General features: G+C 44.0%; 1 protein-coding gene across 21 annotated transcripts in view; it reads left to right on the top strand.

The window, feature by feature from the left end:
• The window catches only part of Cux1 (cut like homeobox 1), a 374,970-nt gene that overhangs the window by 233,069 nt on the left and 124,394 nt on the right, over positions 1-17,507 (top strand). For all 21 annotated transcript variants that reach the window (XM_004840130.4, XM_021254464.2, XM_004840131.4 and 18 more), the window contains 4 exons: positions 2,454-2,591; positions 6,770-6,893; positions 11,493-11,569; positions 14,196-14,262. In XM_004840130.4, coding sequence (XP_004840187.1) covers positions 2,454-2,591; positions 6,770-6,893; positions 11,493-11,569; positions 14,196-14,262 — 406 coding nt within the window. The remainder of the gene's footprint in view (positions 1-2,453; positions 2,592-6,769; positions 6,894-11,492; positions 11,570-14,195; positions 14,263-17,507) is intronic.

Here is a 17,507-nt window from a genome sequence, read left to right as displayed (position 1 = left end):
CATTATATTGTCATGTGGTAATTAGCTGTTCCTTTAATACAAGTAATAAAAATTAAGCCTAAGAGGTACTTTAGCAATGCTTTTTACATATCCCAAAACAATATTCAAATGCTGTAGGCATTTAAAGTCATTCAGCTGCACATGGTAAAGGTGGAAGCGTAATGTATATAGATGTTTGAGTATTCAGTCTCTTCCTAGTTCTGTGACCAGTTTTGCTACTTTGGCATCAACCTTTAATCATGTTCAATTAAATATAGAAGTTGTAATGAGTAATTAGGAGATTGCCTAGATTTTCATTTACAGTATAACACTCTGGAAATTTGTCCATAGGACTAGTTACTATTCACTTGATAACGTGTGTGTAATTTTTATGTCACTGGATTCCTTACAGAATCACATAAAGGAAGTTACTTTCTCGTCCAAGTAGACCTAGTGGGCCCTGGCCTTTAAAAAGGAATGGGCTGGACATGTTGACAGGAATTTTAAGGCTGGAGTGCAATATACCCTCTTAGTTCTTTAAAGCTATACTTGGTACTAGCAGTTGTGCAGGAAAGCCAACATGAGTGGATGTGAATAAAATTCTCTACAAGTGCAGTGGTACGTCTGGCCTTTCTTTCCAGACCTCTGAATCAAGTTCAAATTGTAGCTGTTTGTGGAGGCAGCTGTGGGCATACAGCTCATTTCCTTCAGGCCATTTGCCCAGCACGAGGCCATGGAGGAGGGGAGGAGGCACAGGAAGGTTTCCTAGGAAGATACTGAAATTCAGATCTAAAAACAATACCAGCAAAAAAATAACTGCACCTGAAATGTTCTGACAGTTCCATTTTTCCTGTTGTTACTGCTCCTTAGAACCATCTCCCAAAATTGCTTTTGAAATCTAATTTGACATAAATATTTTAATGTTGATTAAAATAATAATGAAAAGCCATAAAGGAGAAGATGATACAGTCAGAGACTATGTACAGGCACTGAAGAAATGGCCAGTGGGCAGGGCTTTTCCATATGGACCACGTTGGCATCAAACCTGGCACTAAGCTGTGCTGACTCAAGCCGACATAGCCCAGTGCCGCCTTGTGTAAACTCTGTAGAGACATTGGCATCACAGAAAGCTCCTGGCTTCTACCAGGGCCCAGATCTCACTTCCAGAAAGCAAGGGTGGTCTGAAAAATTAATGGCTCTGGCATCGGAAAATTAAGTGAGCTCTTGAATATATACCCTTGTTGATCTGCCGTGCATGGTGTTTAGCATTCCACAACAGGAGACTAAATCTCCACAGCCATCTCATAAGTGAGACTGGCGCCCATGCCAGAAATATATTCAATAATCTTTCCAAGCCCAGCAGACTTGAGTATTCTGCTCTAACAGAGCCTGAGAATTCCTAGGAAGTGCTCCACTGGTGCCCAGCAGGTAGATTTTAATTACTTCCTAGGCAGCAGGAAAAAAAAATGAAGATTGAACAGACGCAGAAGAACATTTAATGTCTGTCTGTCTTCTGCTGAATGAATGGTAAAGCCAGAGGCCAAGAGTCAGCCCTGTAAATTGCATGTCTGTGGCTTCCAACTTCAGATTAAAATCTGCTGTTAAGGAACTCTGATGGCAGATATCACATTCAGTTGGTCACAAGACCTCATAGAGCTGACCCAGATGCTGTCCTGATCTTTGTGTTATAATCAGGAGCTTGGTGACCCAGCTGGCCAAACTGGGCAACTGCTCACCCCGATTGTTCTCAGCGTCAATAAAGGAGGGTGGCAATGAAAAGTGACCATGTGCTGAAATAGGTGACCTCTTCTAAAGCCCGAGTGTCTCTTTCTCTCAGCTGGCCTTCTTTGTTGTGAAGAGTGGTCACTTGGAGCTAGCTGACTTGGGTCCACCTTCTCTGTGCACACAAACTAGCCAGGCAGCCCCGCCTTGGGCAAATCCCTCCATTTCCCAGAGCTTTGGTTTCTTTTCTGTCCCATGTCCCTTTTCCCAGTGCTGTGCAACACAAATGAGAAAATGTTCACCACCACCCAAGTGTTCTGTGAACATTGATGCTTCCAGAGTGTCAGGTGTCACTTCCAGCTTCATAAAATGACTGAGTACTTTAAGTTTATAGGCACCTGTCTAAGCACAGGTCTAGGCAGTCAAGGATTTTTTCCCGGGGCTCCTTCCCTTTCTGCCCATGAAAATCATTAAAGCATTGCACCATGCCAGAGAGTTGGCAGATACCAGTGACTCCCAAGGCCACCATCACCCAATTTTCACACATTGAGGATCCTGGGGTGGGTCTTTCCTTTGTCAAATGGCAGAGAAGCCCCCACCTGGCCAGTGGTCCCAGGGCTCTGTGGGAGGAGGCGATGCCCCAGGGGAGTCTGCAGGAGGTGGCTTCCTGGGCACCCAGGAGGCCACTTCCAGCCTCTCCTCCTTGAGGGTCAGTTTCACAGTGGGTTGATGTGTGCTCTCCTATTGTGCAGACCCAGTGCCAGCCCTGGATCTGGGGCAGCAACTGCAGCTCAAGGTGCAGCGCCTACACGACATCGAGACAGAAAACCAGAAACTTAGGGAAACTCTTGAAGAATACAACAAGGAATTTGCTGAAGTGAAAAATCAAGGTTGGTGGAAAGCATGTCCCTTGCTTTCCTTTCTCCCTGTTTTTTTTTTTTTCTTTAATTGCCTTCCTCATACTGTTGAGACTAGCTCTAGTTGTTACCCACGTCATGAAGCCAGGGTGGAGCAAGACAAGAATCATTTAAAGAGAGATAATGATAATGCTTAGCTGTTTTGAAGTCAAACTTTTCCTCTGCACAATAACTACATATGATTTTATTGCCCTCAGACGAGGCTGATCAGGATTCTTTGAAAATTCCTCCTGTGTCATCATGTGATAGGATCTGCCTTTTAAAAGACTGATGTGTTGCCTCTAGGCGACACCTGTCAGAAAGGCAGCTCATGATCAAAGGGTCACACACAGTAAGTCATTTAGTAATTGCTACTGATCCATTAAGGCTCCAGACAAGACGCATCCTCACAGGTTGTACACTTACTGCTCTTTCCTCGTCGGCCTTACCTATTCATTAACGTGTCTCATGAAAGAAAACAGCCTCTTGGTGTGGTTGCCAGCGTCAACAACGCAGAGAGGGCAAAGGTGGCCTAGCTTCTCCTGCCAGGAAGGAACAAAGAGGTCCCTCCTTCACCTAAAACCCAGATGCATTCCAAATCCCAGAGCCTCCTGGTTTCCTGTGTCAAAGAAAAATCACAGCCTCTCTGACCACACTGGCAAGCTCTTCAGCCAACTCCCCATCACAGACCACCCCGTGGGTTTTCATGTGGGCACATGGGTAAGGAATTGGGTAGAAGGGAGTGGCAGCCACTTGGCTGGTCCTATGTAAGGCCTTCAATTTAATAGGCTTAGAGGGCTGATAAAGAGCTGTAAGGTGCAGATTGTAGATTGGGCAAAGTCCTTTGGCTTTGAGAATGTCAGAGAGAATCAGGAGGAGGGAATGGCTGTGGAAGATCCAGAGAGAGAGAGACTGGGTCATGTGGGAAGAGCCAGAAAGTATAAGGCTGTGAAGGCAGCAGATCCCAGGGCCTTTTTCTCAAGGGTCTCTGAGCATGTCCCCCCTCCTCAGGCATTGATGTGCTGAAACCCTCAGGCAGCTGGGGTTGATGGTGTGTAACTGAAACTGGAAAACATAGGGGACAGGAGATTAGGGGGCCCCAGAGCCAGCCCAGACCCTACCGCTGTCTGGCTCTGCAAAGAATATGGTGAGCTTTTGGGACCTGAAGGTACAGCTTTGTCCTGCATGAAAGTGAAGCATTGGGCTTATTAAGCTGTGGTCCTTCTGAAAGAAGGCATTGCCTTTCCCAATAGGAATTCTTTCTTGTCACCTTTGTCCCAATACCTAGGTGACAGGTAACCTGTAAATGGGCACATGTGATTTGCACAGAGACACTACCTAAAGGGAATATTTGTTCCTTTGGACATCTAGTTTTGACAGCCCCACCCTTGATGTTTATTGAGCTTGCAGTTGTGTGTTGGAGGTTACAGGACCGTATGGGATTTTCCTTCTCCTTACCCTGCCTGGTCAGTGCCTCTATCCCCAGCACTAACCAGGAACCCACCAGAGTGGGGACTGTTCCTGCCCCAGAGGCCTCTTGCATGTGCTTTATAAAGGAACACAGTCCACAACCCAGAAACAAGGCCCTGGAGCCAGACAGATTTGGTTTGAGTCCCTTGGTGTCCACTACCTCACCATGTGGCCTTGGGTGAGTCATCTTGCTCAGTAGATACCCTTTGTCTTGGGGACAGTTCTCTACTTTCCAGTAGGGTTGTTGTGGGATGAAGTGAGAATGGTGTGTATAGTACTCAGCACTCAAGAAATTTTGGCTACTTCGAGTGTGTGTGTGTGTGTGTGTGTGTGTGTGTGTGTATGAGAAAGAGAGAAAGACAGGGTCTTGCTATACAGTTCAGGCTGGTCTTGAGCTCATTGTGTAGCACAGAATGGCCTTGAACTCCCAGCAATCCTTCTGCCACAGCTTCCCAAGAGCTGGGATTACAGGCATGCACCACCATACCTGGCTTAGCTGTTTCTTGAGCATTGTTGCTTTGCCAGAAACTTTCCCTTCTTTATTTATTGATTACAAGTTTTCCCACCTCTTCTTCCCAGCATAACACAGTCACAATTTGGAAAGGCAGGGGTTGTATATCCTTTGTTTCCATCATCACAGCAGCAGTGAAGATGGTCCAGGAGTCAGAGCGGGAAAGGAGCTTCTGAGTTATGTGCACAAACCCCCACTAGAGATGAGTAAATTGGGGCTCTGAGAGTGGTGAATGAATGCCAGCATGTCACTCTCTTCTGCCATACCACCCCCTCCCGCAAATGACTAGGGACTGTGTAGGGACACAGAATGTCCTGGATGTGGATTTGGGCAACAGAGGAGGGCTGCAGGCTGCAAGACAAGCTGGCCCCTAGCTTGGCACTGCCAGGCAATGAGCGGCCCCAGCAGTAAAGAGACCCCATCAGGCACAGACCCCATGCTTCCTGGAAGGATCCCCAGGTGTGTCTCACTGGGGGACCTCACTGGAACCATGCCAAACCCTGTGGCATCAGGGTTTCAGCTCCTAAAACAACACTGGTGCCAGGTGTGTATGTCACGTGCATTCCCACAGACACTGGGGGTCCAAGAGGGAACCCATCCTCTAGGTCGGGAACACCATGCAGCCTGGTGGGTAAAAGGTAAGGGTTCCTTTAAGAGAAGAGACTCACCTTTCTCATTAGATGGAGCCCAGAGCACCCTCCTTAGAGAGAGAAGACAGAATTAAAACCCACCACCCCCTCAGGCATTTAAGGAAGAAATGGGCATGTCAGCCTTTTGAGCAGGCCCTGTGGGGCCTAGAAGAAATGATCCATGAGTACAGTGGCTCATGACGCATCCTTCTCAGGCTGTACTCTAGGGTCAGAGTCAGGCAAGAACAGGACAATTCCAAAATGCCAGCCAGCTCTACCTAAAAGCACCCACATCCTCCTTCCTAGTCCGGGTCTGCATGATAGTGAGGGCAAGCAGCACTTGTACTGTATGTACAGCTCTGGCATGGAAACGCCTGTGCAGCAAGCACCCTGATAGAGCACTCATGCCAGTGGGGCCTCGAAGTGTGACCCTGGCTGAGTCCTGCCTCTTTGGTTCATTTGTGCTGCAGCCCTTCCTGACCTATCTCTGCTGGGTGCTGGGAATGCAAAAAAAAAAAAAAAAACAGCCCAGCTTCCTTAGGGATGTGCATAAGCCACAGGAAACAGACTCCAAGAGCACCACTCTCTTGGGGTTTGGGCCACAGTGCTCGAAGGGCAAGGAGCAGTGTCTGTGGGAAAATGTGCAGTGGGCTGTCCTGCCTGAGAGCACCTGCAGATCAGAGACCGGACCTGCTCTGTGCATTGCCTTCACCTGGTTTGGGCAGTTGAAGTGCCTGCTATCACCATGCAGGGGCAGGAGAAAGACGAGGGGCCATGTGGGGTGTGGACTTTCCCTGGCTGGACTGCCTGCTGAGGGACCTCATCTGTCAAGCACCAACTGCTACAGAACTCACTGATGCCCCAGTGAAGCTGCCTGATTCCCATCTCTCACACCTGGCTCCAGGACACTTCCTGGCCTCCTCTGAGTCACCTGAATGTCTCTGTCCAGGCCCTCATCATCAGTGTATCCACACAACCCACTTCTGTCAGAGTCTGGCAGAGAGCACCCAAATTCAAGGCTGGATCCCCCGGCTGACAAGATAGCACTCTAACCATTTAATCTTCACCTTCTCTATCCCTTGTGAAATTGCAAAGGTGTGCCTGGGCCAGAGGAACCTATAGACTCACTTGCCTCTACTTCCATAAAGTGTACATGATTGTGAACTTTTGTCTTAGTGAGGAAGTAATTAAAGCCACACTAAAACTTTATTAATCTTCCCTCAATAGGTAACTAATTTAAGACTCATCAATGAGACAATATTATGTTTTACCATTGATTTTTCTCCTTTTTAAAAAATGTGCTAGAGAAACCCAAGCCTTCCTTCCCAGCAAAATCCATTGACCACCCCCCCACCCCCCCTCCCATTCTGAACATTGCAAGTTCAATTTAACATTTAGGGAATAAAAGGTCTCTGAAGGGACATATAATCATTGATTTTGTGTCGGCATGGAGGAATTCAAGTTTAAACCATGCAGTTCCTCCTGGGTTCCAAGAGCCTGATGCAGACAGCCACACCAAACTATGCTTCTTACTGTCGGATTTTCTCTCTTTCTTCATGCAGAGGTTACGATAAAAGCACTTAAAGAGAAAATCCGAGAATATGAACAGACTCTGAAGAGCCAAGCCGAGACAATTGCTCTCGAAAAAGAACAAAAGTTGCAGAATGATTTTGCAGAGAAAGAGAGGTAAGCGTGAGTCCTGGTGCTCCCAGAGTAGTGTGACATTTTACCTCGGTGTGAGATTTTGCCTCTGAACTTGACAAGATAGTTACAAGACAGTTTGAAAGTATTCTATGAATCAGCCAGATTGTACACAAAAATCTCCAGGGCTCTAGGCAAAATTTTGCTTGAAATATGAAAGTGTCCCTTGATCGTTAATTCATGAGTGAGGCCACTATGAGTGCAGTAGACTGGTCTTTCTCTAGTGACTGATAGTGTCTGGCAGTCAGGGAGCAGAGGGTGTCTGTTGAAGCCCCACAGGTCCAGAGGTTAGCACAGCCGTGCAGAGTTAACAGGTTGGTACCTGGTGACTATGCTTTATCTGAGACAAGAGCACACAGGTCCTCCAGACATATGTCCTCTGTAGGGAAGCCCTGGGCTTACACTGAACTTTGCCTTCTTCATTGAATTCTGATACTATCACACATACACAAATCTTAGTTTTCTGTTTTGTTTTGCCTCTTTTCATTACTTCACAGCACTTCATATATCAAGAAATCCACACAAACGGGGCATCCCTGATCTGAAAATCTAAAATGTTCTGAAAAGATTTGTGTTTAGCTCACTGGTACTGCATGTACTTAGCATGTATAAGGCCAAGAACTTAGCATGTTCTTTCCCCAGCACATACATAAAAGTTAAGGATATTTGGAATATTTCAGGGTGCAGATTTTTGGATTAGGAATGCTCAACCAGTAAACTATCTAAATATCACATAATACATTGAACTCCAAAGTCTGGAACACTTGGGATCCCTCCAGAATTTCATATGAGAGGTATTCAGCCTGGGTAAGTGAACGTACCATCTAACGATGTTTAGATTTCCAATGGCTTACTTTACCGAAAACTTCTCCTACAAATGACTTGGTTTTTCATTGGTGTGATGATTTTATGAAAGATTTCTTGTAAAACCTGTGAGGACTCTTGAGCTTGCCAATTCCAACTCTGTCAGTTTGGATTTTTAAAACTGGTTAATTTGGTTAACCATCTTTGGTTAATTTAAGATATTCGGTTTTAGCCCTAGCATGAAGAAATTCATATTAACATTAACAAGAGGCATTAAATTTATAGTTAGGGGTAAAGGTCAGGTTTGGGCATGAGTCACATGGAGTTTTGTTGTGACTTGCTTGGGCTTCTGTAACGTGAGCTTCAAGGAGATCTCAGGAATTGAGGCTGAGGGTATAGCATGTTCAGTGCCCTGGTAATCCCCAGCAGCACCACCAACAACAACAACAACACAGTTTAGGTATTTTACAAGGTCTTTTGGGAGTACTGGTGTGGTTTAAAAAAAAAAAAAAAAGGAAATGCCAAGTTCCACTAACCCAAAGCCCACTTGGCATCGGAACCTTGCCAACCACTCAATACATTCTCTCACTGAGCACCCAGGATGGATCTGCACCGTCTCACTTTACAGAAAGAAAAATAAGCCACAGGCTAGATACCTGCTAAGCTTTTGAAGTTAATAATGAGGGCTGGGGCAGGACTGTGTGACTCCAGACCAGGCCCACCCAGCCACTAGAGCCACTGCCTCAGTCATCATGGCCTCACTGCAGGAGGGGGCTACCCAAGCCTGCAAGTGGAGGCTGCACCCCACCCTGCCAGGAGAGTGTGGCAGGGCACACCCCCAGGAAAACAGTGAGCAACACAGATGGAGCTCTAAAGGTGGCAGGGAAGTGGTCCTAAACAAATTCCCCTTAAGAAAGCACTCTATTTCTAAAGAGATTTTTTTCACCGTGTTATTGATAGCTAGGGAAAAATACGAGCAATCTAAATGTCCTGCCAACAAGAAATGGGTAAGTAAAAGGCAATCCTTAACTAGAATGTTACATAACCATGAAAATCATAGTTGTCTGGAATTCACAGTAACTGGAGAAAAGTATCCAACATAATATCAAGTGGAAAATGCATGAAGCAACATTGCATGCAGTGATCTGCCCACAGTAAATTCATGCATCACAAGTGTGGAAATAAACTTACATGGGAACTCAGTATTATTCAGTAGACTTTTCAAATTAGATAAAAGGAGTGATTATATGAAAAGATAGGAAAGCTAGGCATAGAGACACATGCCTAGAATCTCAGCTACTGAGAAGACTGAGGTGAAGGGATTTCAAGTTTGAGACCAACCTGGGCAATTTAGCAAGACTCTGTCTCAAATGAGACCTGGGGATATAGTTCAGTGCAAGGCCAGGTACCACATTAAATAAATAAATAAAAGATAGAATGACTATTAGGAAGGGAGGATAAAGTTAGGTCTTTATTATCTCATTCTTGATAACAAAAAATGGAATTGGACATAGAATTTAAATAATAATAATTAGGTGAGGATATAGCTCAGTGGTAGCACTTGCCAAGCATGCGCAAGGCCTGGGGTTCAGTCTCCATCAATGCAAAATAATAATAATGATAATGATAATTAAATCTCATACATAAAAAACCTTGGGTTTATATTTTTTTAATAATTTTGGAGTAGAGAAATCTAAGCATACAAGAAAAGTGATAAAAGTAAGACTAAAAAACAGATTTTTAAAAGACAAAAATAAAGTTTTAAAACATCAACAAATTGGGAAGGAATATTTGCACCACATAAAGACAAAGGATTAATTTTCTGTATATACAAAGAGCTCTTAAAAATTGGTAAGGGCTGGGGATTTAGCTCAGTGGTTCCACTGCCTACCTTGCAAGCACAAGGTCCTGAGTTCCATCCCCAGTACCAAAAAAAAAATTGATAAGAAAAAATACAACTCTACCAAAAGTAGGCAAAGGCAATAAGCAAGCATTTCCTACAGAGAAAAGCTCAGCTTTACTCAGCAGCAAAGTATTAAGTTTGATTTTGTCAGTGTTGGCAGGGTGTATAAAACATTCTTAACATATTGTTGGCGGAGTTTAAATTGGTGAGACTTTTTTGTTGGGAAGTTACTGAATACATATTAAAGAACAAATTGCACAGAGCCTTTGACCATTACAATTTCTCTTTTAGGATTTTATCCAACAGATTTACTCTCAAAATTATGCAATCTCCAGAATGATCACTGAGGAAATGTTTAGCAGAAAGAAACTGTAAACAATTTTAAGTGTCCACAGAGGTTTCATTAAGTTAGTTCTTTAGTAAGAGTAAGGGATACCTATATATGCTGGAGTAGAACATTTCCAAAATGTGGAAAAAAGTGAAAAACTCCAGAATGGTGTGAGTTGTGATCCCCTTTGTATGAAAAGAAAGTGGATAGGAGCTTATGTTAATTACTTTTCTCTCATTCCTGAGACAAAATATCTGACACCCAAAGTTGGAAGGGAAGGGATTTATTTGGCTTTCAGTTTGTAGAGGTTTCAGTCCATAGTTGGCTAGCTCCAAAATGGGGATAACAAATAGGCCTCATAGAGGAGAAACAACATGGTGTGTTCAAGGTAACAAAGCCAACAAGAGGGCTTTAACAGCGCCTCCCTGCCCCTTTTATCTTATTCAGGCTACTTAGGGCGTGTAGCACTCACACCCTTAATCCTAGTGCCCTTGAGCCTAGCATTGCATCATAAATCAATTCCAGCTTCATACACTTGAGATCAAGCCTATGACCACATGAGGCTTTGGGGGGACATCTAGACCCAAACCATAACAGAACTTATATTACATTGTAATGTATTACATATTAGTGTACATTACACTATAGTATGTTACATATTATTTTACATTTCACTCTGGTTTGTTACATGTTTGTATTACAGAACTGAGAGTGGAAATGAAGCCAAGGAACTTTCCAAATGCTTGTAAATTTTGACTTTTTTTTAAACTCTGAGCATCTATTAGTTTTATATTTGAAATACATGGAGATACTAGCATTGATTTTTCTATGGGTGATGGAAATTAAGGTGACTTTTTAATTGTATCATTTCTCCTTTTCTGTATTTCAGGTTTATTATGTTGAGAGCATATGTTATAGTCATGTGATGTAAAAACAATAAAACTTATTTTTAGAGATTTTCTGCAGATTAGGAGAAAGTTATGCTATTTATTGACCAAGGAATTCATTTGGAGATCATGGGAAATATAAATATGTGGAATGCAGTTGGAGACACCCCGAATCTCCGCCTTCTGTACTGCACTTGCATTTGCATTCCATTATAACAGAGCTGGGACAGCTGTCACATCTCTTTAGTACATCCTTTATTCCAACAAATTCCTTCTTTGTGTCAGCAGAATGTAAATGTATCATTCTTCTCAGGCTAACTTCGGAAAACAATGAGTGTGTGATGATGGTATTTTTTTCTTTTTAATATCTGGCATCTCAAGAACAAGTGACATTTAAGATAACCTTCCACACCAATCACTGCATGTCAAGATCTACAGGATGCACACTTCAGGTTACATAACATGAGGTTACAGCGTTGGGGTGCAGGAGATTATGAGCAGGCCCCAGGGCACACAGGGCATTGGGAGCCATAGCCAATTGTGTGCCTGCTGCCAACCATGCTTCCCAGAGAAGAGAGGGGATGAGCAGAGCTCTGAGGTGCCCAGTGAAGCTCCTTTGGTAAACATAGTAACCAATCTGGCTTTCTGCTCTTTCTTTTCAGAAAGCTACAGGAGACACAGATGTCAACCACCTCAAAGCTGGAAGAGGCCGAGCATAAACTTCATTCTCTGCAAACAGGTTTGATGCTCTTCATCCTAGTCAAGTTGATGCAGGGTAGGCTGAAGTGGGTGCTCGTGGTCAGTTTCCTGGCCTGGCCAGGTACCCTTTGCTACCTGTTGCAGAGCCAAGGGAGCCCATGCTGCAGAATTCCTTCTCCAGCCCTCCTGGCTGCTGCACCTGATTCCATTAGTCATGGCTTTGAGTTGTTAATGTGGAGGTGGGAGGATCTGCATGCCATTTCCATACCTTCCACAACCATCCTCTCTTCCTGCTCTTTTTTCCAACAAACACTTCTAAATCACCAAACTGTCAAGGACTGACATTTCATTTGGAACAATAATAGGAGATGGAAGGAAAAAAACCCCTTATTTCTACCCTGAGTGAAGTTAAAGAGAACAATAATAGCAGAACCTTTAAAATTTAAAAGTTAACCAAAAAAGGTTATGCTAAAGTTTCTTTAAACTTATTTTTTCTTTTCTTTTTCATTTTCTCCCCCTGAACCAGAAGCAGCACTGTATCTTTAATTTAAATGAGAAAAAAATTAGAAAATATCATAATCCAAGTTAAAACACAAATGACAGAGGAGGAGAGAAATCACAAGCAATTTAGCAGATTAATTATATACAAAAATTAAGGACCGGACTAGGGGTGTAACTGGTAGAGTGCTTGCCTAGCATGTACAAAGCCCTGGGTTCCATCCCTAGCATGAGAGGAAAAAAAATCTGAAAACAAAGAAAGAGCCCAGTAGAGTAATGGGCAAAGGATAGGAACAAGCAATTCACAGAAGAAATATGAATGGTTAATACACATAAGAAAAAATGCTAACAAATTAAATCAATGAAAGATTGTTTTACCTACCAGACAATCAGATTTTATGCAAATATGAATGTGAGGATTGAACCCAGGGCCTTCACACTGATAAAATTCCCAGCCCCGCTCCTCCTCAGCCTCCTGGAGTGCTAGAATTACAAGTATGCACCACCACACCAAGCTCTGGATTTTTTTTTTAACTTATAATAGCCAGTGTTGGTGAAAGTAAAGAAAAATGGTCCCCACTCATGGTGCACATGGGAGTGCAAATTGCCTCCTGGGAAACCAAGTGGGTGGTATTCATGGAAAATTTGATTATCAGCATTTTAGCCAGCAGCCACACATCTAGTTATCCTGAAAGGAGAACTCATTTTTACTGATACTGCCTGTGTCCTCACATGGAAAGATTTCCATGCCCTACACCAAGGAAGAAGGGCAAATCTCCAGAAATATTCCTAACATCCCATTTATTGGGGGAAGGGGGTGCACAGTTCTGCAGAGTAGGTGTGTTCTGAGACAGTGTCACTGAGGGATTTTTAATGGTGTAGATATCAGATGCTCTCACATACCTCAGTGACAGAGCAGGCCAGTCACTTGATACCACCAAGAGACACCATGCACACAAGATGGATAAGCCTGTGGCTGATGTGACCCAGCACACTCTTTTCCAGTAATTTTTTTTTGCCATAAGGAGGAGTATATTTGGTGGGCATCAGTTCACACACCTGTAATCCCAGTACTCTGGAAGGCTGAGGCAGGAGGATTGAAAGTTCAAGCCCAGCCTAGAAAACTTAACAACTTAGCAAGACCCTCTCTCAAAAAAACAGAGTCTGGGAGTCTGGCTCAGTGCAAAGGCTGTAGGATCAATCCCAGTATCACCACTAAAAAAAAAAAAATCTAGTACATTCTAAAATAATGATAAGAAGTACAATATAGTAAATATGTAAACCAGTAACATAGTCATGTTTGAGTATCGTGCACTGTAATTGTACTTGTTGTACGTTTGTGCAGCTGGCAGTGCAAGGGGTTGTTACACCAGCATCCCCACAAACTTAAGAGTAGTACATGGTGCTCTGATGTGAAAACAATTAGGACAACCCTGGTGAATGGGGATTGTCCACCTCCATTCTCATCTTACAAGACCACCTTCATATATGCAGTCTGCATTGACAGAAGCATCACTATGCAGGGGATTACCATATGTGCAATTATGTATGGGAATATTTTTAAATGATAAAAGATGTTGAAAAACAGGAAATCTGTGCAGTAAACTATGAGCAGTAGTTCTCTTAGGAGGCACTTGGGTTGAAGTGAGGTAGAGATGAGAGGGACTTTCTGTTCCACTCATGGTACTTTGGTCATCTTTGCCTTTTGGAGTTTTTTTTTTCTTTTTTTCTTTTTTTTTTTGTGGTTGTAGTTGTTGTGGGGTTTTTGTTTTTGTTTTGTTGTTAGTTTTTTGTTTTTGTTTTTGTTTTTTGGTACTGGAGATTGAACTCAGGACCTTGTGCTTGTGAGGAAGGTGGCGGAACCACTGAGCTAAATCCCTGGCTAAATCTTTTTGTTAGTTTTTTGCAGTACTGGGGATTGAACAAAGAGCCTTCATGGTGAGCTGCATCCCAGCCCTTTTTTTATTCTGGGATAGGGTCTCCCTAAATTGCCTGAGCTGCGCTTCTGCCTCAACCTCCCAGAGTTCTGGTATTACAAACATGTGCTACCATGCCTGGCATCTTTGCCTGTTTTGAAATCAGAACATACTACTTTTATACTTTTACTTTTTAAATTTAATTGAAACAATTAGTGTCTTGTATCATAGTTTTCTGTCCTTGCCTTTTAGCCCTGGAAAAAACTCGAACAGAATTATTTGACCTGAAAACCAAATATGATGAAGAAACTACTGCAAAGTAAGTCCCTGCTCGGTTGTACTCAGGTCACCTCTGCTTCTGCAAATCAATGAGAGATTGGCCTGGCAGGTTTAGAAGATTCTTGGCTAGTGTGCCACTATGACAACACAGTATCATTCCAGGGAATCAGTCACATCAGATTAGTCCCACAGGTGTGACACCAGGCAAACCCTAGTCTGTGCTGGCTGGTCCTTCCGGGTAGAACTTCTTTCCTTCATTATTATGAAGCCTGCTCAATGCCTCACTCTTTTTCTGTAAAAAGTTTGGGAAAGAGCTTAGAACAGACACAACACCTGGGCCATTTCTTTGTGGAGGTTGGTGTGGGCAAACTACTTACCTTTTACCTGGGCCTCTTCTCTTCCCTCAAGACCTCTAAAAAAGGTTAAGCACATTCCTGTGTCGGTGGATTGGTTCTTGTGACCCCTAACAGGTGAACCTGTGCAGGGACAGATTTTTGAGTGGGTGGTTACCCAGGACTTGCTTCCTGCCTGACTCCTGTCAGGGGAAGTCAGCATGATTCACTAGGAATACACTTAGTGCCACAAACAGAGAGAGGACATAATATTGCCATATGTCACTAGAAGATGATGGAGTGACAGAGACCACTCCTAGCCATGCCGCCTTTGCTAATAACCAGGCAAGTGGTACTAGACTAGTGTTTGAAATACTTTTTCCTGTGCTGGAAGGCTCTTTTCCCACAGAAATCTGTGTGCCTGTCAACAGCAGTGTTCTGGGTGCCCAGTGGGCACTGGTGGGGGTGCTACTCCACTGGCAGGGATGCTGGTGCAAAGCATTCCCATATCTCATTCACACTTGCCCTTGGGCTTTGAGGTTGTGCCCATCCACTACCCTCCAGACACTGAGTGGTTGGGCTCCTAACTCTTTACTCTGGGCTATTCAGTAGTCCAAGGCCTTGAGAGCCCAGCTAAACAGTCTGATGATCAGAACCCACTTTGCCTGCAAACGTGAAACTTCTGCACAGAGACCAAAGCATCCTGGTCAGTCTCTGTGTCTCTGGCTGACTTATTGGACTATATAAACCCTTTGGGGGCCACCAAATCATTTACCCTCCTCTCTGTGTATGCTGAAATAGGACTTTCTGGATGCAGAATGAGCTGGGTCTAAGGTAGGGTAGAGGTTAAAATTTTGCTTTGAAATTCTGTGGCTCTGGTATTAAGTAAGTCCTTGTGTTCCTGGGGCAGTGCTATCTGAGAACACAGCTGCCATTGGCTGATGGGAGGGCACCCATGCCTCACAGCCCCCTCATCCCCAAGCTATAACCACAGTAGAAACCACCAACTGTCACAATGAAACTCGGTCACCTTGCCATGCCTCAGGGTTCCTGTCCCCTTTGTTTTGCTACCATTTCATCTTTTTTTTTCTTTTCAATTATTTCTGTTTGGACTTTATTGTACCTGTAGCATTTCTTTTCTAAATAATTTGATCAGTAGATGATTCATTAATTAATGTCTTGGTCAATTCTCTTCCACATCATTCTACTGGCTGATATATTTCTATATGGCAATATATTTGATCATACCACTAGTTTTCATTACTTCTATTAAACCATATCTCTTTCTAAAAGGCATCAGTACAACTTAAGTATTTATAATTTTGTGTCTCCATAATTGACCAGAGTTTGCTTTATTATGCATTTTAAAAACACTCTCATGACAGTAAGTATTGGCAAAGATGCAAAACCAAGGAATTCTTGTACCTGTGGATAAGAATGTAAATTAGTACAGCTATTATGGAAATCAGTAGGGAGAGTTTTCATAATACTAAATCTAGAACTACCGTATGATCCTGTAGTTCTGCTTCTGGGTATATATCCAAAGGAAGTGAGATGAGTGTGTCCTCTGTTTGTACAACATTGTTTATAATAACCAAAATCTGGAACACCCCTAGTGTCCACCAGTGAACAAATGGATGTAGAGAATATGGTGTGTATACATGGTGGAATACTATATAGCCTTTAAAAAGAAGGCAATTCTATTTTTTGTGACAATGTGGATGAACCTGGAGGGCATGCTGAGTGAATAAGCCAGGGACAGAAAGACAAATACTGCATGATCAAAATGACAGTAAGAACATTCAGTCTTGAGGCTGTCACGAGATTGAGTTTAGTCACCCCAGGACCTCCAGAGGCTGGTCCTCCTGACCCCTAGACCACTCAGAGAACTCTGGCCTGCTGGCATCAGCTGGGAAGTGATGTTCACTGGCATGGATTCAGTGAGAAAAGGTTCTGGCCCATTCCCCTCCTACTGGCATATGTTAAGGCCAAAAAGACTTTTCCCCAAAACCCAAACAATGAAATTTAATACATTACTATGTTTAGTTACATAAACCTACAGTTAATGGAAACTAGCATCCAGAAGTGTGGGGGGAGGAACAATTATTCTGTCATAACGTTGCCTTGTGTGGGAACGATAGCTTTTGTCCCCTGGCTGCTGACAGGGTTGTGACCTCTCCTGTCCTGCCCAGTGGTCAGTGGCGTGGTGAGCAGATCACATGGGCCAAGAGACCGGCTTAGGAAAGTGGCAGGCAAGGCGCAGAGATGGCAGGCATGCCCCAAGACCATCCTCACTACACCACACCTCCCCCACCCCCCCACCCTCCCCCACCCCCGCTGACTGGATCCTGAGCCTTCCATGGCTCAGCAAGCGGAAGGCCATTGCAGCTCTTTGTGACCACTTCTGGGATCCAGGGGACAGGGCATGGTGCTGTTAGCTAGGTGCCTGGCAAGGTCTCTGCAGGAGGCAGGCAGCATTCCTCCAGGGACACACAGAAGCAGGCAGGTGTCCTGAGGTGCAGGAGGGAGGAGGAAAGCTGTGAAGAGCAGCACAGTGCCTCGTGGCCAGTGCTAGCAGGATTGTGCCATGCCCGGGCTAGAACCCAGAAGTTGAGGGCCCTTGGGAGGAGCTGTAACTCCATGCCTTACCCTCCCCCCACCTGGACTCCCTACAGAAGGAGAAAGAAGAGAATCACCAGCAATACTTTCTCAAAGACAATGAGGCTTTTTGTTGTTCTTTTTTGAGTCAAAGTCTCATTGTGTTGCCCAGGCAAGACTTGAACTTCTGAGCTCAAGCCCAATCCCCCTGCCTCAGCCCACTGAGTAGCTCATACTACAGGTGCAGGCCACCACACCTAGCTGGGACTTGGAACTAGAAGATGAGTTATGGTAAGATAGCAGGAGGCTTATGGAACTGCCAGGCCAGGCTGTTCTTGGGGAGGACCTACCCAGG

The sequence above is a fragment of the Heterocephalus glaber genome, unplaced genomic scaffold (genome assembly GCF_053883595.1).
Source record: "Heterocephalus glaber isolate CG9 unplaced genomic scaffold, H.glaber_assembly_v1.0 deba00001610, whole genome shotgun sequence".
NCBI lineage: Eukaryota > Metazoa > Chordata > Mammalia > Rodentia > Bathyergidae > Heterocephalus > Heterocephalus glaber.
Note: the sequence above shows the minus strand (reverse complement) of the source record. Positions and strands in the feature narration are given on the sequence as shown.